The sequence below is a fragment of the Manduca sexta genome, chromosome 14 (genome assembly GCF_014839805.1).
Source record: "Manduca sexta isolate Smith_Timp_Sample1 chromosome 14, JHU_Msex_v1.0, whole genome shotgun sequence".
Taxonomy (NCBI): domain Eukaryota; kingdom Metazoa; phylum Arthropoda; class Insecta; order Lepidoptera; family Sphingidae; genus Manduca; species Manduca sexta.
In genome coordinates, this window is record NC_051128.1 from 617,535 (window position 1) to 640,972 (window position 23,438).

A 23,438-nucleotide genomic window follows, 5' to 3' on the forward strand; every position below is an offset into this window, starting at 1 on the left:
CAATAATATTATGTAATAACAAAGCCAACAGTGCGGGAAGTCCAAACCATTTGTAAATAAGTATTAGTGTAAGATATGTTTTCTTAAATTTTCACTCAACAATACCTAATAGTAAACAAGTGTAACTCTAACATTTCAAGGAATGACTGCTTTACATTTCAATTATTTGAGTGACATAAAGACATTATACCTATGAAACACTTAACACAAATACCTATCTACTTATAGTGTTAAGTACTGCTTAAGCACATAACTTCCTGTGCATTAAATTTCGTCTATAATAAAAAAAAAACTCTTAGGGTTTATATCAGAGTAGTAGTTCCAGATTCTAGAAGTTAAGTCTTTAAAACAAAAAAAACTACAGTTTTTTTGCCTGTGTGGACTTATTCGTAGGATTTCGTAAAAAAAGAGTACAGAAAATTGTATTTAATTTAACTATTTTATTTGTGTTGTTACTTATTATATTATCCTTTATAAGAAATTCTAATGAATTTTAATTCATTCTTCAATTTCATTGTAAACAATAATTAACAATATACTACCGTTTCTACATCCCGTAAGTAAACAAAATTTAATGTACCCAAAACAAATATTCACCAATTGTCCAAGTTTTGTCTTCTGGACAAAATAAACACCTATCTATATAATCATAATATCTATATAATCTGTCAAATAAATCTACAGGAAGACCTTTACTACAAAGGTTGCCGAAAATATATCTAAATTACAACTCAAGTTGTTAAGTTGTTCTTTGTTTCACTTCCTGTGTCTTCCTTTGTACCGATTCCTATTCAATAGAGTTCAAAATTGCTTGTCTTAGCTTTACGGTAACATTTAGGGTAGCAATGAAAAGGTTATCCATAATATATTCAGTCGTGACGATTCCAATTTCATCGTACTATTTTATTAATAATGCAAAGTGCAATTTGTTTCATTGTCTTTATGGGAAAGTACGAACAATGGATTTCGTTCTTTATCTTTTTAAAACAAGAAAAATAAGCCATGAATATTTTAATCAAAATATTTTCCAATAACCTTATCTGATGATTAATTTAATCCAAAAATACGAATCACAAAAAAAACAAAGGGCGTTACTATGCCTCCGTAAATCCACACACATCCAAATATAGCAAATCATCAAACACTTCAAAATCCCAACTAACTACCACAATACTAACCTGCAGTTTCGCAAAAGGAGCGGCCGGCACGAGCACCTTGGACGCCATTCCCGCACAATCCCAAAACAAATCAGGGACGCTCGAGCGTGCACCGAACGCGACACGCGCACACACAATGATAAACATGCATTTGAGAACGCATCAGACCAGAGGCAGGTCGACGCTCGACCTTGGTCCACTCAGTATAACCACCAGTCCAAGTCCGCAGTGTTTGGACTCCGAATCTCTTGTGCAGGTAGATGAGGTGGGGGCTCGAGTGCGGGAGGGGGGGGGGGGCGAGCGGGTATTGATCGCGCAGCCGCTGACTCACTGTCACTCGCCCGGGCTGCCTGCCAACTGCCGTGATGGCTGCTATTGAACTAGTAATGACTTAATTTTGACAGTGTAGGTCTAGGAAGCGATGATGGATTGAAAGAGAGAGTCTATGTTTCTGTTACTTTGAATAGTGATAAATTAAAGAGCAGATGACAGAATATTAATGTTCGTTTCGGGAAAACAACTCTGGTAAAGCGTGTACCCGAATTTGCGATGAGATTCCGTACCTGAGAAAGTTTTAAATGTTTATGAAATGAGTTTTCTATTAACATAACGAACTTTTCATAAACGTTGCCAGTTTTCTGAATTAAATTTATTCCTAAATAGTGTTTATAATAATAAATGATTTTATTTATAGTTTATAAAATCACGGTTTTAAATGAGCTTCTTAAATTATTTTTTAAAGGATTTTTTTCATCTTTTATTTATTCTATGTAGAGTCATATACTGAAACCGTTTTAGTTTTCCCTTTTTTATTTACAGAAAGTATTAATATGTTTTTTACGGAACCCTAAAAAGGAAATAGTATTTGTGTACACTATTCATCATAGTTTCCGCGAAGATGTCCCCAGCTAATTTTATAAGTTGATGAGTTTCTTTTTATAGAGATGAACGCTTCAGAGTAAGGGCACAAAAAACACGCTCACGACTGCGCCAACGGGATTGGTAGAGAGAAAGAGATAGAGAGGGTCTTCATACTCTACCTACCCGTTCGAGGATACAGGCTTGATTCGTGTGTCAAACAATGATACCTACAAAATGAATAAAAAAATCTGGATGAACTTTCTACTCATGTACTTGGTATATGCAAACAAGATATCGATAAGATCTCGGTCTAGCGTCTGTCTATAAATTCTTAGCTCATTGTTTACGCCCCAATGTCGTTGTAAACACACTATTTTTGGACGGAATGGAGGAAAAATCCTCGCTAGCAAGGAAGCTGCGTGAGTCAGCGGGCGTGGCGAAGGTTAGAGACTGGTTACTATATATATAAATCGAAATATTAAGGGTATGCTCAATAAGAGTGAGGTGAGAAATAAAAACAAAACGAACGCCCATCACGCTTTTGTCCATATAGGTAGGCAGAGGTGCAAATGCAACCACGTCAACATAATTTCGCCATGATGTGATATGGTGCGAAGGTATCACCATGTCCGACACAATTTCAACAACTAAGAATATGGGTATATAGACTCTGTTATTTAAACAAGAATACGACGAATTGGATAAACTACTTTTGAAATAAGTCTTTAAATCAATGTTTTAACTTGAATGGTCCCTCTTTTAATAAGCTTTTATCATACACTTGAAATCAATTCAGACGTGAAGAGTTAAAACAATAGGGGACATTGATAAAATGATTTATAAATAGGCCCAAAATCTTTTTTTATGGTTAGTATTTGTACTAATAAGTAACATAGTTATGAATATTGTATTGTAAACCAATGCTTCTTATGAATACTGTAAATATTTGAATGGTTTAAACCTCAGGCAACTTTTTCAACCAACACGTATGTTTCAAATATTTGAATGGTTTAAACCTCAGGCAACTTTTTCAACCAACACGTATGTTTCAAATATTTGAATGGTTTAAACCTCAGGCAACTTTTTCAACCAACACGTATGTTTCAAATATTTGAATGGTTTAAACCTCAGGCAACTTTTTCAACCAACACGTATGTTTCAAATATTTGAATGGTTTAAACCTCAGGCAACTTTTTCAACCAACACGTATGTTTCAAAGTTAATACAGATCTTTCTCCTACGTAACAAAACTGCATCTGGACTCAATATATAGTACCTAAATATTGGAATGGTTTGAACCTCAGACTACTTTTTGAACCAACACGTATATTTCAAAGTTAATACGGATCTCTTTCCTACTTTAAAAAACTGCATCTGGGCTCAATATATACCTAGTAATAGCCTTACTCGTCACCCCACATTTTTTTACCTCTTTTATAACGCAAAGGGTGAAAATTGTACAACCGTGACGAAGTGTAGTCATCGATGCAATTGTATAAAGGGCACCATAGTATTGTGCATCCAGCTGACGAGAAAACTTATGTCTACTAACCAGTACTCAGGAATAGCATGAGAGTTGATAGACCTTTATTAATCTGAGATAAATTAGCTTAACTGTACACGCGTAAAAAAATATCCATCTATATAATATATGAAAATGATTTTTTATCACTGGGTCACACCATACCTTCAGAACGACTACATCAATTTCATTAATTTAATTTTTATAATATTTTGTAGGTTACAAAAATTAAGATAATTCGAAAATTTCGTAAAACTATTTTAACTTCGCGCGTCCGACAATTCGCGCGTTAATGAATGTGAATTTAGAGGCTCTATTTTCTTAAATTTCTTCTTCTATACGTGTGTATGACACTGATCTCCGTCTAAACCGTTGGACCGATTTTTATACAAAAAAAATAGTTTCGGGTGTGTCCCGGGTTGGCAATGATATTGAGATTTTCTGCCCAGTATCAGCCCAGAGTATGAAATTTGTGGGATTTATGAGAAGTGGCGAGAGGCTCGCCCGTGTGAGATAGAACAAACATGGCCAAAAGTGCCACTAGTTACCATTCTGCCATTATACTTGGGGATAAAAGGCGTGATGTGAGTTGTTTCGTTTATTCTTATTCGGAAACCGAACCCGCGATTGTCACAACAAACGTATAGTCTTCGAAATTCTCATTTAAGAATACCCATAATTAATATACGGAGCTCCTACCTCAGTCCTCACATTTTCGTTATCAGGCAACGTCAATACAGATCCATCCCAACGGGGAAACCTTTGCAATGGCTTCAGCCCGGGTAATGTGGATGGGCTCAAACACGGTAAAGGGTGTGCGCTTAATATCATACTAGAGATAAATAAATTCAAAGATCACCTCAGATTTTATATAATTTTTGAAATCACATAAGTTGGCCCTTCAAAAATTATATTCGTTATGACGCGCATAAATTTGCGTCAATAATAGAAAACAGCGACATCTCTCGACGAATGACGGAAACATTGTTTTGGATGCAAAATATTCTTTTAAAGAAACAACCGTACAAATTAAATACAAATATATTATTGCAACATTATATATGGTTTTGTAAAATTTATTAAATATTGTAATATTATAATTTTCATAAATATTTATTTTAATCGATTACCAAACGTATAGTCAGGATAGAAAAAAAAAGATGGTATGTTGTAAAGTCGCGTTGCCTAGCAACCGATGTGTCACTTCATAAACACAGCACAGGAATTGTTTTATTCCTTTCAAAAGTTATTAAACTAAAAGGTAATAATTTAATCTAATAATTTATATGTAATATTTTAGAATTGTTATATATTATCCTGTAATTATTTTTATTTTCGTATTATTGTTAACAATAAAATGACTCTTATTTATGTTTAGATAATCAGATCGGTACTTACCTACTTAATATTTTGTTCTACACTAGTTTTCAGCATATTACTCTCCTCTATGTTCAATATAATTAATGATTCAAGGTTTTACAGACTATTCGAATCTTTGCTATTCAAAAGTGTTATTCTAAAACAATCAAATAATATGTAAAAGTTATTATGAATTCCTTTATAGATATGGAGACGTGTGTGCGTGGATTTTCTTTCATGCCTGATACGAAAATCGGAATTCTGGATTTGCAGGTTTGTTGTTTTTTTTTTTTTATTAATTTTCCGACTACCGACATATGGTTCCGCGAAAGTGCATGTAGAATTGAAACTGAATCCGCCCTAAATAATTTTGTAATGAAATTCTTAGCGTGCTATTAAAATTATAACAATAAAAAAAAATGTTAAAATCACTGAACCATAGAGTAAAATTAGTTTGGAAATGTAGTTTTACGCCATCTGTCGGAATTATGCAGAAATAACTGAAAATATGAAATTATTAATTATGAAATGGTTCGTTGCTCACTTACAAGAATTCGTTAGTATTACAACTACCGTCATTCAAATTTTATTATATTTCAGTACATCGAGGGAGGCGAACTAGAAAGAACCTGGAAATCGACACGTAGGCAGCGGCTCAAGGAACAAGAGCAAAAGATTTGGGACGAGTTCATAAAGGAGAGAGATGTAGTTCACACTGTGTTTGAAGGTATGTGACAATGTACATACACTTATCACAAAATTTAGAGTTAATTTTCAATCAGCGATGAATTATTAGATAGTAACAGTAATAAAATAAAAATGGCAATTGAGTGTGTGTTTAACAGCTGTCCTCATTCGGGTTTTAATTAATTAAATGATTAGCTTTATCCAAAGATTGAAAAATCGTACCTACGTATTGTTCGTAAATATGCTAACAGATGGCGCGACGGATCACTATTTAATAATAACATTAAGAACTCTACTACCAGTGGCAAAGGGTCCATATAACCCTATTCCTACCGGCCTCCCTTTATGTAGAATTTATGCAAATCTAATTATCATTAGAACGATTTGCAAAACGCATTTATGCATATTAGTACCTATATGTTGTGCCGGGTCCACTTTCGCAATTACTTATTGAAAGTTAATATTATGATTTCCTTCCTAATCGAATTTCGGCGACGGCGGCTAACGGAGATAAGCCAAGTACGCCAAACGTATTATAGTGCACAAGTGTGTGCGCAATACACAGCTGCACTCTCTGTCCCTTCTCTCTCATAGTCCGGTAAATCGGCGATCGGACATGATCGGAGGGAGACCAGACGCAGGACCAATGTATTTACATGCTTTCCGAGCCACAGGGGTATCACACCGCGAACTTCCTGACTCCAAATTGTGACTGAGTAAATTTTGGTAAAACGCAGTCACAATTTTTTCTGGCCCAACCCGAGATTCAAACCCAGGACCTCAGCGCGGTAGTTGTATGCTTACACATTACAAATACGCTACGCAAGGCAGTTCTACCTATATGTATATAATCTTTCCAGTATTTTAAATCTTGACAATTGTAGTATTATGCCCTGTTCCTTTCAGATGACCCATATCAATTCTTGGAACAACTTCCCGAAGGTTGTCTCAGAGAGTTGATGGAGACTGAACTCGTGAAGATGAAACAAGAGCAGGCTGAAGAAGAAGCGGATGTACGTTATTTAGGAACATACTTAGTCACATTCGGCATTTCATTTTAGGTGTTATCGTTTTCACACGCGATAGTCAATATTAAACATAATATCAGATTTCACGGTGTATTTCCGTGGTCTTCTCGCTGATTTCAAGAAAGTATCCTAAGCACTATACGAATCAATGCTAATTACAAACCGATGGACATCATCATTTGTAACCATGTCAAATAGGTTTCATTCGATGGATCCATTATCGCAGTTAATCTGAAGAAGAATACATGAATGTGAACACATCTGAATTTCACTATTTTTAGTGGCACCATAACATTAACTGCAATCGGTAACATAATCTTTCAATTTTAGCAGATACAGCAGACCGCAGAAGCGCCGCAACACGAAGAACATGTTCAGCATACTGTTACTTTTGCAGACGAGCCTGAAAAAGAGGAAGTCGCGGACATGTTCCACATCTTCGACTCTGAGAAGGACGATGAGATATCAGGTGGGTCATATAAACATGTTGCTAGAGGATATGATAACAAGATGCTGTGCTGTTCCGATGAATACTAACAGGGACTACACAAAAAAAATATATACATCCAAATTGAGAATATCCTCCTTTCTTTGAAGTAATTACAAGTAATGTGGTGTTCACACTTAGGGAGGTAAGCAATTGTTAATTTTGTTGACCTTGTCGAAATTTTACTTCAAGAAGATACTCTATCTATTATGCGTATAACAGTTACTCAACTTCTCCCATTTGAGAACACGTTTTACCGGGGTATCTCGTATCAGATTTTAAGTATTTTCGATATATTGTTACAAAATATGTTACATTGTCTCTTATCCTCAAAGGTCCCGAAGAAGAGGTCCTCAACGATTCCATGGGTAGTCCATGCACAGTGCGCGAGAATCAAACCGGCACCTCTTCGCCCGTTGTACAGAAAACGACCATAGTTGACAAGGAGGCCAGTATGTGTTACTTTAGCATATTTATGTCTATAGATTGGTTTTTCTTCCAACTTGGTAAGGGGTTTGGTTTGTGACAAATATTTTGTTTCTTTTCTTGGGCTTCTACTTATCATCAAAGTCTCTCTAGTCAGGAAAGCGTAATAGCTAGACCTTTTTTTCTAGTTATTAACCTGTTATATTAGTTGATACAAACTATTTCACTTTTCAAGAGAAATCGTCTGAAAATATGGCGAATTTGATCGAAAGCAGCATCTACTGCGCGAAAGTGAAGGACATCAGGATGAAAATAAATGAAGAAATGATGGCTATCATGTAAGTACTATTTATGCAATTGTTTTTTCAAAATAAATGACGAGACGAGCAATAACTCGCTTGATGGTAAGACAATGCCCACATCCCATAATTCCATAAAATGTAGCAACATCAGCAAAAACTTTGAATTCAAAATCTCTGGACTTAATTTCACTGCGCTCATCAACCTGAGATATAAGAATTAACTATCCATATACTCAATAATGAAATACGTTAAAATAACTTCAAATTAGAACACAATATTTCATACTATTTGGAAGCAACAATAGATAAAACAATGATATCTAACCAAAAGGTCTCTTACACAAGATGCAATCCTTTTTCTTAACTTTTCCATAAATATTTCCTTTCGTCAAAGGTCGTGGTTGGAGCGCCAAGATATCCTCATGGTGGAGCCGGAGGAAGTGGCGAAGATGATGAAGAGATCCGGAGAGTTCTGCGGCCGCTTCAACAGGATCTACATGTACCAACTGCAGAGGCAGGTTAGTATCAAGTTACTTCAGGAAGTAATATTTCTCCAAGTACGGTGACTAAACTGGATCTGATGATAACCAAAGGGCGTAGTTTATTGAATGTAGTATCAACTAAGGAGATATTTTGCCATATTTAACGATCAGCCATCTTATGATGACAATTTCTAATCATCGTCATCTTCAGCTTTTGGAAGTCCAATGCTGATCATAAGTCTGCTCTAAAGATTTCCAGACTGACCTGCTAGAAACGCCCTACATCCAGCGAGTACTTAATACCTTAAGTATACCTATTCAGCACGAAGCGTTAATATAATCCCTAACTTCACAATAATTTACTTACATCATTTTGGTATTAGGCATTTAATAATAATATAATTTATCATAATCTCACAGCACACTACCTCACCTTTCACTAATATTATATATCCGTAAGACTGTGAAAATGTTTGCATGTTTGAAGAAAACGCAATTGCATTGTTAGAAGTAAACGCAAAAACAGCTGTAGGGACTTGGATGCAATTTGGACACATGAAGACCGTGTCCTGCATTAACATTATACTAATTTTTATTCCAGTAAATTGTTTCTATAGGAAGAAACGAGATTTTAATCAGATTTTTTAACTAGATGGCGCAGTTTTCCTGCAGGCCCCGTTATGAACAGAGTTTTAGGGACTTTGGAAGCAGGAAAGGCTTTTCACGCCAGCAAAGCCGCGAGCAATACCTAGTTTTATGTAATGTTTTATCCCAGATGCACGACGTGAAACGCAACAGCAACACAACGCTGCCCTTTGCAAAACACACGCAGTTCCAATCGCAGATGGTGAGGATCGTGTCGCTGCATCAGAACCTGCTGCAGGCTTATCAGGTAAGCATAATTTAAGTAGTCCCCAAAAGCTGTCTGTCTGTATGTGATCGTTTTTTTTTCAAAATTTACTGAATGGATTTTTGTTCGGTTTTTACTAAAAGATAGTGCAATTCTTAAGGAAGGTTTGGATTAATAGTACATTACGATTTTATGTAAATTGACTGAAATATAACGATTACTGTTGAAGAGGTCGCACGTGGTTGGAAAAATCTCGTAGGTCGGGATTTACACGGGAAAATCTTTGTAACACACTGATTTCCACGCGGGTGAAGCCGCGAGCACAGCTAGTAGTATTATAAATTTGAAACAATATAAATATGTCTATAGTCTATACGTTGGTTGCCACTTACGAGTAAATGCATTAAATATTGAATGGATTTTGGTGAAATTGGGCCAACAGATGAAAAGAACACATTACCTTTTTATTCTGGAAAAATTACCTTTACGTGGACGAAACGACGAGTAAATTATATATAAAATCAAATATTTGTAATACAAAACAGAATATCAGCTCTGTATTACATTATTCCACTGCAGGCATACATTTCACTGTCTTAACGTTAGTAATAAGGGTGCCCACTTGGCCACACACGTCAGATTTAAGTGTAAAAAATACACTCGGAAAGTGTCCCAATCTGCAAACCAAAAAAATCTGGGACCCAGAATCTTCCAATCCAGATTACAATGACTGCTAATAGACCAGTAAGACGATTACCGATAAAAACATCTTAATGACTAATTTGAATTTCCTTTTTGGTATACGTTCATCACAAATTTAATTTGGTTTCTTTGTATTATTTATTTTTATAGTCCTGTAGTTGCAATACAATAAATAAATAAAGAAATCAAAGTGTGATGAATTTACAAAAGTAAGATATGTCAAAGTTAGTACATAAGAGAAGGTTTCTTAGCCATCTTATAAATAATTCTTAGCTATCTGTTCCAAATCTTAGTAAAAGATAAAAAAACATTTAGGTCCCACCGAGACTTGAACTCGGATCGCTGGATTCAGAGTCCAGAGTGCTAACCATTACACCATGGAACCGGCTGAAAGGGATGACGATTTTCACATCCTGTTGCGTAATTTTCAGCGTTGTCTATTTTTATTTCTGCGGGTCAAGTGACCTTCGACCGACATTGCATCTTCGCGAAGTGATCTACTTGATAAGCATGTTAGGTTTAAATTAAAACTATCTCGAGCAGGGTCCAGAATAATAAATGTAGTGTAATTAATATTCGGTTACCTTCCATCTATAAATATTTCAATTTAAGATTGGTTGAATACCTACTTAGTAAAGTGTTTCAATCGATATTTTTTTAAATTTTGACCTGGTATTTGGATTCTATAAATATGCATTTTATCATTCACACGATGAGTAAATAGAATGCACCATTTTAAGGGAATGTAGCATTACAATTATTCAAATCAAATATTGAGAAATATTCTGGACTATAAGGCACGCTTGGGAAACTCGTCTGAATCAATCTTTGTATCTTTCTAGAGATATTATTATGTGTAACTGCTGTAACTATTTTTGTTGGTTGTATGTTGGTGGTAGGATATATTTTATATCCGCCGAGATAGCTCTTGGACTTCGAGTCGCACTGGCAGAGTTGTACAGCAGAATAAGCGTAATTAGAGAGGGAAAGCAAACCAGGTTTTCAGTAGAATAACAACTTATATATTTCTTATATATTGCACGTTGGAAAACAACCGTAACAAGACAACACATAGCGCTTAGTAACAACAAAACATTGTTATAATAAGTCAAATACTATTAAGCTGCCAGTTCAGATTATATTATAACTAGCGACCCGCCCCGGCTTCGCACGGGTGCAATGCTGATACTAAATACACTACAGAAAAACTGTGAACGTTGTATATAAAAACATAGCGGCCCGCTCTGGCTTCGCACGGGTATAACATAACAAAATAACAGTATTTCTCCACTATTTAAAGGATGTTATTATTATACATATAAACCTTCCTCTTGAATCACTTTATCTATTAAAAAAAAAACCGCATCAAAATCCGTTGCGTAGTTTTAAAGATTTATGCACACATAGGGACAGTGAAAGCGACTTTGTTTTATACTATGTAGTGAAGAGAGATTTTGTGTTTCCCTGTGCAACTTCAACAATAGCGATCACCGTACGCAAGGTGTTAAAACCCGTCATAGTGGCCCATGTAAGGCCGGCATAATTGTATCGATTGTTGACAGGTAATCATCTCTCGTCAGTGGACATTCTATAAGACCCCACTCCACTTACCATCAGGTGCAGTGGGATCAATTTGCCGTATACGTAAAATACGGTGGTTTAATATTTGTTTATTGAACATTCAGGCGTTCCATCGTTCAGTAGAACAAACGTGGTGCCTCCGAGAATGTGACGCTGCGCTTCATGCATTATTACGCGCCACACGTGAGGTCTCTGTCGTGTGCAGAGCAGCACCAACACCTAAGGACTTTGCCGCTGCCATCGATCTATACAATGATGTAAGTTTAGGTCAGTTTTTATAATATTGCGTACATATTTGGAAATCCGTACTCAAAGATTTTGAACTATTCGTCCTGTGTTAAAAGTAATCTTTTTTGAAAGCATTATCTTTGTAGCCTTATATTCTAAGTAATAGTGAGGAATATTGATTTTGAACCTTCTAACATCAAGCCGTAGGTTTAAGAGCTAAATTATTATTACAATATATTTCTTCATGTATATCTTAAATGGAAAAATAAAGACAATACATGTGAGCTACAGAGCACACATTACGAGTTCCACTTTTAGTTTGTTGCATTGTTTTGTTATTACTGTGATCATAATACATTGTTGTAGGATGCTTTGCAACTGTGTGAAAAACTGGACCAAGTTGTGGACGATTACAGTTCAAGAATGGCGGACTTCGTGAAGAACATAGAGAGTGGGGTTAGTATACAAATTCACCATATTGCAATTGTTTTGGAGGCAGTAGATCGGTTTACTTTCTTCTGGAATCCTTTTCGCTACAAATTTTGGTAATATTCTTGAACTGAAAAGTTAAGAATTCGAAGAAAAGGGTATAATATGAAAGTATGGTTAGTCACATAAATAGTGTTGCTGCCTTACCATCGGACAATCAAAACAGGAAGACGATTAAGAGAGAATCACTTATTGTCGCAGTTCAAATATACATTATAACAATTAAAACAATATTATATAAAAAAACATAGTAATAATACAAATTTCACGACCACTTTGCGGCAACTATTTGACCATGTCAGCATAAATTGTGTTATAACATCATGGCACTGGTTTGCTGCGGCCACTTATGGTAAAGTCCGGATCCGAAATCAACCCATGTATTACGGACAAAATATATATTAGGTATGTAATATTTGTAGCGCATCTGTAACTGGCAGAATCATTAGCTTGTTTGCCAGCTCTACTATAAAATATCTTTGAATGTCAAATGTCTATGGTTAAAGTATCTTAGTTCTTGTGACAAATTTATGGTCTAGTTATTAATTAGCTATTCTTTTCTTCCAGAGTTCGACAACGAAGTCTAAGAAGTTTAAAAGCAAGGGATCCTTTGGATCGTGGTCGAAATCTGGCACCAAATCAAGTAAGTTACTTGTTGGATTGACGTGAAAAATATATTTTATGAGGTACAGTTAGTCACAAACATAGCTGAGCAAATTGAAAACTTCAAAACGATTGTACACGTGAACTTTGAATGATTTTCTATTTGCATAAAACAAAATTAAGATTTTAAAGTTCATTTTAGTGGAGAAAAACGGTTGTTGATAAGGACAAAAAACTTTAAAGATACTTGCAATGATACCGACCTGTGTCGGTACGAGATTTGGGACTCAACTCTATGAAATTTTAGTAATATATACATAATATGTATATCCGGTGTCCGGTACCTAGTAACACCATGAATTCGCTTTCCCTTCAAGTATCAGACGCCGAGGCTCGTCTGTCGATGTATTCGCTGGACACGATTCGAAACAACTTCAAACCGAAGTCTACGAGCTCGAAGGACAATCAATCGAGGTAGGAATTAAGATCTATAATAACTTTGGTATACTAGAAAGGATATTTTGATTAGTAAATTTACTAACATTGTCTAACAGACCACGCGCAACTGAAACCGGTAGTTTTGGAAGCATTAAGTTTGTCTGAACGCAATTAACTTAAAAAGTACCAAGGACATTTCGATGAAATTTTGCATATCTATAGGTTGTGACTCTGGGAAGGACACTCGCTACTTTTTATCACGGAAAAATAGGGTCTAGGAATCCGGAAAAACTCTTCATGCTTGCGAAACCGCGAGCAAAAGCAAGTAAAAAGATATTTGAAAATCCATCCCTAAGGATTACAATTAAACTGTATTATACACAGTGACATTCTTCAAAAAATATAGTTCTGGTCGAAATAGAATTCACATGTCTTATTGTTTCGCTATTCTAGTGGCACGTCGAAAATGCGCGGAGCATTGAGCACAGTTACCGACGACAGTAAGAAACCTCCGAAAAAGGTGTCGCCCAGGAATCAGAAGAAGACCAGGTACAAATAACTCCATATTAAAGATATAGGCGAAATAAAATAAAAAAAGCTATTTCGATCAATATACAGTAAACGGCACAAGTCATGAGCACAGATGACCAGTGGTGGTGAGGAACTAGCATTTATACTAGTTGCACAAAACTATAGCCGCATAGCTCATGATATAAGCCAATAGCCAATGAGTATCGACTGAGGAATTAATAATTGTTGGACGTCAAACAGACTATTCAGGAGTGTGCTCACGACTCGTGCCTCGTCTGTGCCAAATAAGAAAATATATATACTGATCATAATATCCGAACAGTGTGCGCGCCGGCAGCGCCCGACGCCGCGCAGCTCGGAGGGAGCCGCGCACGCTGGTGCAAGCGGTGCCGCAGGTAACAACACTTTACTATAAATATTTGACGTTAAAAGTTTGCAACATAAAAACGTAGTGGTGTAGTTGTATTGCGATACAACTGTTGTGCTGAGCTTTAGTCATAGACGTAGCTAGGAGGGACGAGAGGGGGCAAGGGTGTGGGGTGTTTATAGGCTATATCGTCAACGTTTGATACCTTGTCACTCAATGTTAGTTCTAAGTGAAGAATATATTCATTTCCAGTGCACATCAAGCCATATCAGCTGCGAGGCCAGTCCGCGCGACACGCCGCGCGGCAGCGCCGAGCCTAGCCCTCGAGCTCACACCAATAATACTCCGCGAACCACCAGGAGCAAGGATACACCTCGGTAACAATTTGTATTCAATAGCTGGTAAACAAAATGACCACGCCAACGCGACATGGAGGGCTTGTTTCGTACTTTGACGTACAATTGTCCCCACCACACGTTAGTGTACTCAAGTTGTTTGCCGGCCATTATACTATGGGAATAATTGGTAGGACTATAAGGGCAGCCAGTTTTGTATTCTTTAAAGAGTGGCCATAAAACAGTTGGTAAAATTATATGGAGGAAATTCTCTATGTTTCTGAAAATTAAGATAGTGTTTTGTCTTTGTCATAAAATTAATAATGCGTGAATATAAGCTTTTATGAGAGACACGTTTGTACGGTAATTTTGGAATATTGTTCATTAAGAATATAATATCTTTTACTTTCTAGAAAATCACAAACCACAACACCTCGGCTCAGACAAAGTTTTCAAAGTCCAAGGACGAAACCTCGCGGTAGTCCAAAACCGAAGCCTCTCAAAGCTGTCATCGCCGACATAACTTTCGACCCAGAAACAGCAACTGACAGTTCTATAAACCAAATGACACCAATATGGAAAAATGATGATAATATTGGCAAACTTGGAATTGGGAATGACGTTGGCAATGAAGGTTTTGATGGGTTTGGCAATGTTGACAATGTTGGAAAGATTAAAGTGCATGTTACGGACACACCGCGTCACACGCCGAGGACGCCGAGAGAAAGAGAGAATGAGAAGAGGAAGGTGGAAAGAGACGGGAATGGGGTAAGTGTAAAAAAATAGTATAAAAAATTATACATTTTTTGGAAAGATTTTGTGACGTTTCTGCAATATTTTTTTTTCGGTAGTAAAAGAATTATAATTATTAACTTTTGAAAGATAGCTATAATTTTTTACTATAACTATTAGGCGTTTTTTCTGCGAATATAGTGACATGAATTATGGCCTTTGTTCAATACGTCGCTACAACATGATTTTAATCATTCTTTTAACGTCCAGAAATTTAAAACTGTTCGTGATAACTTTCTTTTCTTATTCTATAAAAACGTTGAGTTTATACTCAAGCTAAATATGTTACCGGGCTTGGTCTTCTGCATTACTCGACGCACAAATTGTAACTTAATATGAAGGTATAAAGAGAATAATGGAATTTAGGTAAGTTTAATGATACTCCATTTCATCAAAACAAAAGAAAAAAATAATTTATTTCAAAAAACATTTAAGCAGTTGATAAATGTAGCTCGTTTTACGATCATATATGATTTGTTTAAATACCGAAAAAGCTTAAAGCATCACAGTTATATAAAATTTACCAATTTCTCAAAAAATATGTACAACTTTGTCGATTCAATGAAAACAATCCATCACAACTTACACACGAAAACTTATTTTATTACACAAATGATCAAAATATTTTCTTCTTATGTATTACATAATATTCCTGTCATTTGTCATGTCCAATTCCTGGAGAAGGCTGAATATAAAAATATACAAAGAAAAATATATGAAAATATTTTTTTCCAATTATTGTTCTTCCTTGTTATATGTTTTCATACTCCGTATACATACGTATATCATATCAAAAATATATTAAGGCCTCATCCAATTACATGTTTTATTCTACACGACTATATGAATATAGAATATCCATTAAATAAAATGCAGCTTAGGCTTAATCACTTCAAGCAGCTTCAACAATATTGGAGCGCTTAAGTCGCTTTAGCCAAAGATAAGCCACTACATTAAAGGACTTATAACTAAGGACCTTTGCCTAGGTCACCTGATTGAACAAAAAAAACTGAATAAGCCGCAAGCTGTCATTTCATTTTGACACAATTGTGTTGCAAGATTTGAAAAATGGCGCAAATATTGCCAGAAATAAAATTAGTAGTCTATAAATAGTCCACTTAACCTAGTATACCGTGTTAACTAGAGGTGAATTGGAATTCCGGATTAAAAAGTCACGCACTCATTTGAATTTGATGAAATGTTTTAGGTAGGTTTTAGGCTTTGCTTAGCATATTTGAACATTGTTAGCCATTTGATTTGCTCGCACACTAATGTTGAAATGCATTTTTTTTATCTTAGCAGTACAGAGTGACTACAATGGGATATTTACCGGTATTGTCTTGGCCTAGTATATAAACTTCGGGCAATCTAATTTATATTTCAACTCAGGTTAACACGTCAACTTATCGGTTCAATATGTCATGTCTAAACTCTAGATAAAAGTGATGTCTGTTCTTATCCAAGCTGTTAGATTACTCGATGGGGTGTGTGTGGTGGGGTGGTGCGTTTAAGCGCATTTGCCGCAGAGTGGTTTGTTGTCCATCACGGAGAACGTCGAGTCAGTCACTGGGTTTCTGCATTTCTGAAAATTTACAATCTTCTATTAGGTGTATAAACTCAGGCCTTTGTCTTCAAAGGTTTATTAGTTATGCTACGGTTCGCCGAGCTCATTTCGGCCTATGATGTGAATAAATGAAGACACATCACCATATTAGTAACATAAATTCCATCCCAGGTCAACTAAGTTTGTTTATTCGCTTCCAAAAAATCTATTGCCTTATTGTTTGCATTTTCATTCTGGACGTAACCAAAAAGTAGTTCTTCCCAAAAATGCAAATATTTACCATGCAAGTGAAGCAGTCGCGATGCCACTTGGCATTGAGCGCGACGATCGCTTTGTCGACGATGGGCGAGCCACAACCCTTGCAGCGAGCAGCGAACTTGTCAGCATAGCACGATGAGCAATAGGGACGGCCAGCCTGCGGGCACAAACCACGGAGATAAATATATGACATATTTGATACATTATATTAAAATTATTATTTTGAAATTTAAAAGGAGTTCAAAGAATGTAAAACTGAAGGACAAGATGATATTATATCTGATTGACCAACGGGGCAAATAAAATATTGTTATGTATATAAAACTGGGAAAGTTTCTGAAAGTTTTTTGAAAAGTTAGAATAAAAATAGAATTGAATATAATTCTTAACCTCCATAGACTTAATATAACAATACGAATTAATAAGAAATTTAAAATTCCCCAACATTTTCATTACTGCTTAGCAGTTTGCTTCCTGCACATGAACTAAAATGGTAGTGTTGTTGACCATACCTGCTCCATGAAGCCACCGCCTCCGAGCTCCTTCCTGCAGCCGCCGCAGATGAAGTGGTGCGAATGCCAGGACACGCCGAGCGCTTGGATCACGCGCTGCAATAGACAATTTTGATCATAATACAGTGTTGAGGATCAGCATTTATATTCTACGACCGTTTTTTTATACCACCACGACTAAGTGACCTGACTGCACCTGGTGGTAAGCAAACTGGAATCCGCATATAATGGCGACTGACGAGAGATGAGTAACCCTTGTCTCAATACAATAACGTAGATATTTTTTAACTGGACATGCACAGGCTGAACCCGGAATGCGAAGCGCTTCCGTGGGTCACTATGGCTGCGGCTATTAACACCTTATGTACAGTAGTCGTAATCCTGACTGATACAAAATAACCCACCACTAGTTACTGTTACTAGATACTGCTGAGAATTAGCATTTATATTTTAAAATCTACAGGGTAATAAAAAAACTTTTGGGTTAATTTATGGGCGGTTGTGAAGCTTATCATCGGAGATGTAACATTGTAGTCAACCAATGGTAAACCACACCAGAACCTGATGACCAGGGTGATGTAAGTTAACGAAAGCAGGAGAATCCCGAATCACGAAATCTTTGTATACCCTAAGATAATAAAAATCGCACCATGCTTATCTTTAATATTAAATCAATTACTTGTACTGACGACGTTTTCGTTAAAACGCAAAATCGAAATTGGTGCGCCCAAAGCAGGTGTTTTATTTTCCTGGTCAGACTATAAAATGTATAGAGGTCAAGTTGAATTGTTTCAATTTCTCAATGCTAGACAATAGACGTCTTGAAGAGACAGTTGGCAGTACGATCATGGTCGTAACTTTTAATGCAATATTACAATTATCTTTTAAGAAATAGGGGAGGCCAAAATCTATAAGTAAGGACATTTGTCCTAATGATTTTGCAAGTATATATTAGCGAAAAGAAATAATTACAAGTTAGGCTAGGCTAGCGTGTTCAGTAGGCTCACACGGCTCTGAGGTCCCGGTTTTAATGCCGGATTGGGAAAAAGTAATAAGTTTTTCTGCTCGAGATAGGTCCGGAGTAAGGATTTTTGCCCGATATGGTGATAGACTCGCCCCCGTTACAAGGCAGGACACGCATGCGATTAGTGGGTGTACTGGTTTCACTTCTGCTTACACCCATTCGGAGACAAGGCGTGACGTGTGTTTTGCTTTTTTTGTACTGAAATATCTCTATTATATTGATCAGTTTTTTTTTTATACTATATACTCGCTACAAAAACCTAAATACGCGGTTTAAAGTGTTGTTTATTTGTGCGGACTAATCTCCAAAACGGGTGAAACATTTTTGATAGGACTCTCAGTGACAGGTAGATGACTTTTCGAATAGTAATTTGCAAGATTATATCCCTATGCTAAATTATATCTCATCTTTTGAAACCGGAATGCCTCGAATGAAACTAGTTTTAATCAATTAATCAGCCTTAACATCTTAACTTAGTAAACATCGCATACACAATTAACAACGTACACACAGTTAAAACAATGGACAACTAATTGTATAACGATCGCTCGTCCGTCTGTGCAATTTGTTTTTTCTCGCGGTGCGAGTGACATCACCATGAACAATGGCCGGGTGGTATTCATATTTAATACCATTGTTTTTATATAACAGTTTAGACGAGATGATTTCCTGTGAGAATTTTCTTTTTTCATAACAATACGTCAGGTCTTGTTCTTTTTTTTAGTACTAGACAGTGTTACGTCTCATATAATAGGGGGATGATAATGGTCGGTAATGGGGTCTTTTAAACTATAATAATATGCATACTTATCGATAATTGGTTGAAATAGACACAACCGTGATACTCTAGGTGCCAATGCAGACTGAAGACGATAGGAAGTTGAAGTTTTAAGAGATATGTCAAGTTTGCGAAGACGACATCATGGATAGAGTGTAGTAGAAGAGCAAACGAGAAATGCTGACTCCATCACCATGTGGGATGCATAGATTACATGATTGAGAGATACCACTGCTATGACTATTTTTGCCTCCAAGCAAAATCGTGCAAGTACTGTTTTTTTTCATAAGTGGATGGCAAAGTGTCCCCACTGCACCTGATGGTAAGTAGAGTGGGTTCCAATAGAATGTCGACTGACGAGAGATGATTACCCCTCGGCACTCGACACAATTTTGCCGGCCTGTAGTAAACGGATATGCATAAGCTGATCCAGGAACGCGACACCCTTACGTGGGCCACTATGGCAGGCTTAAACCTTGTGTACGATTTCCAGTTTGAAGGACATTGTACCCAGCGTAATTATTATAAGGCATCATAAGACTTAGCATCTCATATCTCAGGATAACGAATGCAAAGCGTCTTAATTCCAAATTCATGCAGGCATGTCACTAACCATCAGACACGGAGCTTACTCAAGTAGCCGTTTAATGAATAAAAAATAAAAGAAACCTGCCAACTGTTTTTATAATTAACGCACATCCATCAATACTAATTAACAAATTAAACCATCAATAGTCAATAGTCATTCATAAAGAAGAAACACCATAAATGTAAACTGTTGTGTATTCCAAACCCATAGATAAGGTAATGATGCATACAGATTGCTCATTAACTAGATAGACAACTCAAATAAACACTAGACATGAGTCAGTCTTTGATGATTATGTAAACACTTAGGAAACGTATAAGTTACATCTTAATGGTGTGTTAATTGATAAGTGTCAGGTACTAAGGCCTTGGGTTAATATGTTTTTTGCTGAGTTATAGATATGTCGATTGTGTTTTGGTTTTGTCATATTTTTCTATAAAGTAGCGAATCCGATTGTGCTGCTAATGGTAGGATATATTGTATATCCGCCCGGATAGCGACCACCGTACACATGGTGTTAAAACCTGCCGTAGTGGCCGACATAAGTGTGTCGCCGTCCGGGATCAGCCTGTGTTTATAATAATAATAATAATATCAGCCCTGTATTATATACTTGCCCACTGCTGAGCACGGGCCTCCTCTACTACTGAGAGGGATTAGGCCTTAGTCCACCACGCTGGCCTAATGCGGATTGGTAGACTTCACACACCTTCGAAATTCCTATAGATAACTTCTCAGATGTGCAGGTTTCCTCACGATGTTTTCCTTCACCGTTAAAGCGAACGATAAATTCACAAAGAATACACACATGATTTTTAGAAAAGTCAGCGGTGTGTGCCCTTGGGATTTGAACCTGCGGACATTCGTCTTGGCAGTCCGTTCCACACCCAACTAGGCTATCGCCGCCGCAGCCTGTGTGTATCCGGTTCCAACGGGCCGGCATAATTGTATCGACTGTCGAGGGGTAAAAATCTCAGTCAGTCAAAATTCTATTAGACCCCACATCACTCACCATCAGGTGCGATGGGATCACTTTGCCGTGGACGTATAAGAGAATATATATATATATATATATATATATATATATATATATATATATATATATATATATATATATATATATATATATATACACACAAGTTTTTCGCATTAGAGACTTCTGTATTTTTTCATCATTTCGGACAATACTTCACGCAATCTTCTTCTCTAACCATTCTGTTTGCCCTCCAATGTGAATTTAACGTCACCTTGTTATCAAACATACTGCGGAAACAGTTTGAGTTAGTTTTAACAACCATCTGTGGATCTTTCACACTAGAGTGGTTGTATTGTGTAATACGTGTAGATGTTGTATACTTCTGCCTACCCCAGAAAAGCGAACAAAGCGTGATCTTTTGTTTCATTACCGTCGATGGACACTTGATTAATTGCTCAACATAAACCTAATTATTCGCACAAGGCCTTCGTCAGGTCATCCAACCGACCGTGGGTAGCCCCTTGCCCAAATGCCGCCTTCATATCATTACCAATAATCAATATAACTTCATGGTGTGGAACACCTCCTACGTTATTTAAGAGTGAGTTACGAGCCGCAAGGTTGTATGAATCACAACGTGGACGGACCTTATATGTAACGTCTTGAAAATGAATCAAGTAGGAAGTTGTGCGTGTTGAATTATTTTGGGATAGTTTGCTTCCGAAAAATATGGAAGTCGGCATGGATTCATACGAACGGGCAGGCAGCTGGAAACAATACAACAAAAACAGGTGAAGGAATTTGGAGGAAATTTATAATACACATGATAGTGTATTTTTTAACGCAGTATATTACACAGTGAGAACTTTTTGACGCTGAAGCCGCGGGCATTGCATTGTTTATATTTCCGAAATGTGTCACCGATTTTTTTGTGGTTTAATTGACCTCGGAACCCTAGTCCACAGCTCATATTCGCTGCACAACATCAAGTAACCAACATTTCTAATGCAAAATATTTTATTAGTAACCGTTATTTCCTAATATAGTAATGCTGAGGTACAATCTCTCAATGTCGAATGAGGTCATTGGCCAACAGGTAAATTATGGTATTCTGTGAATTGTTAATTAATGCAACTAAAGTTTATTGAAATTGAAACATTTATATTATGAAAATATCTTGTTATTTTTGTCGCTTCTTCCTTATTAAGTAGCAGCCTTGCATGTTAAAATAACAATTGGAATTCCCTTTTAACTGACTACAAAAAGTAAGACGTTACGCAATTTGTCTTAATTTTTGTAGTTGTTACTTTTAAGTGGTCCCACAATCAAAAACTATTATTTTTAATAATAATAAAGTTCTTTTCGGGTGTAATTCTACTAATTGTATCGGCGTTCTTGTCTTGTAATGAAATTAAGTATTTAGACAAACGATATCTTTTTCAATCAACCAAAGTCTGAGTAAAAACTTTTATATATTAGGACATTCAATTTGGAATTGAAATTTTGCCGGTGGTAGGACATTTTTATATTTGGTCGGATAGCGACCACCATACACAAGGTATTAAAACCCGCCATAATGGCCCACATAAGTGTGTTGCTTTCCGGGAACAACCTATGTATATCCAGTTACAACAAGCCGACATATTGTGTCAACTTCGGAGGGTTTACTGTCGTCTCGTCATTCGACATTCTATTGAAACTCACTCCACTTACGATTACAATCCGATGCATTGGGGTCACTTTCCTATGTCAGAATAAAAAAAGAAACATAGAATTTTGCAGCAGTGAGCCAGCGACATGTACCGGAAAAATTATCTTATAACATCAAGGAAAACAGTGTGAATAGGAGCAATTACTGCAATTGTCAGTCGTAACGAACATGCATCGACTGTCAGCGGTAGTTGTAATAAATCAACAGCTTTATTGGTCAATTAATAAAACACACATGTTTTTATGAACGCGCTTGCGTCGCCATCTGCACGTACTTCCATCCAACCTTGCTCTAAGGAATCTTTTAGACTATATTTTTTTTGGCTGGTCCAAGAAATGAGCGCTTTCCTGACCTGGTAAAAGAACTTAAGGCTCATGCCTCGCAAAGCACTTAAAGCCGTTTTACTTGCGCCTATTGTCTCTCCGGTCATGTCGGATTTCCGTCTCACTGGAATATGAGAGTGAAGAAACAGAGAGTGCACCTGTGTATTGCGCACACACTTGTGCACTATATCTTCGTACCTGACTGATCTCCGTTGAGAATGGCCGCCGTGGCCGAAATTCGGTTAGGAAGAAATCAAAATTGTCAAAACAACTTAAGAATCTCTAGTCCAAGACTTACCCGCCCGATTAGCACGAAGATTCCTAGATACTATTCAACTTATAGCCAATAAATCAGATCAATAATAGTAAGCATATCAACTTAGTTGATTCGTCAATTTTCACTGTCAAAACGCACAAACAGCTGGATCAGCCAGTATACATCTAGTTCGAACAGGCCGGCATAATTTTCTCGACCG

At 36.6% G+C, this 23,438-nt stretch overlaps 2 protein-coding genes and 1 non-coding gene across 4 annotated transcripts in view; 1 reads left to right on the plus strand and 2 right to left on the minus strand.

Moving 5' to 3' along the window:
* Positions 1–4,716: 4,716 nt before the first annotated feature.
* Positions 4,717–23,438, plus strand: part of LOC115442910 — a 59,092-nt gene continuing 40,370 nt past the window's right edge. Inside the window, exons 1-17 of one of the 2 annotated variants that reach the window (XM_030168114.2) lie at positions 4,717–4,801; positions 5,105–5,172; positions 5,500–5,626; positions 6,493–6,599; positions 6,945–7,083; positions 7,437–7,553; positions 7,763–7,865; positions 8,224–8,347; positions 9,087–9,203; positions 11,549–11,701; positions 12,039–12,128; positions 12,729–12,804; positions 13,142–13,238; positions 13,656–13,751; positions 14,056–14,128; positions 14,353–14,477; positions 14,849–15,203. In XM_030168114.2, coding sequence (XP_030023974.2) covers positions 5,107–5,172; positions 5,500–5,626; positions 6,493–6,599; positions 6,945–7,083; positions 7,437–7,553; positions 7,763–7,865; positions 8,224–8,347; positions 9,087–9,203; positions 11,549–11,701; positions 12,039–12,128; positions 12,729–12,804; positions 13,142–13,238; positions 13,656–13,751; positions 14,056–14,128; positions 14,353–14,477; positions 14,849–15,203 — 1,965 coding nt within the window. In that variant the 5' untranslated portion in view covers positions 4,717–4,801; positions 5,105–5,106. The remainder of the gene's footprint in view (positions 4,802–5,104; positions 5,173–5,499; positions 5,627–6,492; positions 6,600–6,944; positions 7,084–7,436; positions 7,554–7,762; positions 7,866–8,223; positions 8,348–9,086; positions 9,204–11,548; positions 11,702–12,038; positions 12,129–12,728; positions 12,805–13,141; positions 13,239–13,655; positions 13,752–14,055; positions 14,129–14,352; positions 14,478–14,848; positions 15,204–23,438) is intronic. The other variant, XM_030168115.2, reaches the window with a different exon arrangement.
* On the minus strand, positions 10,177–10,248 carry Trnaq-cug. Its single transcript has one exon. It is a non-coding gene; the product is annotated as a tRNA-Gln (tRNA).
* LOC115442911 (transforming growth factor beta-1-induced transcript 1 protein) overlaps positions 15,614–23,438 on the minus strand; it is a 34,327-nt gene continuing 26,502 nt past the window's right edge. The window contains exons 4-6 of the mRNA XM_037438398.1: positions 17,562–17,657; positions 17,072–17,206; positions 15,614–16,809 (exon numbers count right to left, since the gene is read on the minus strand). Of these exons, the coding sequence (XP_037294295.1) occupies positions 16,735–16,809; positions 17,072–17,206; positions 17,562–17,657 (306 nt within the window). The 3' untranslated portion in view covers positions 15,614–16,734. The remainder of the gene's footprint in view (positions 16,810–17,071; positions 17,207–17,561; positions 17,658–23,438) is intronic.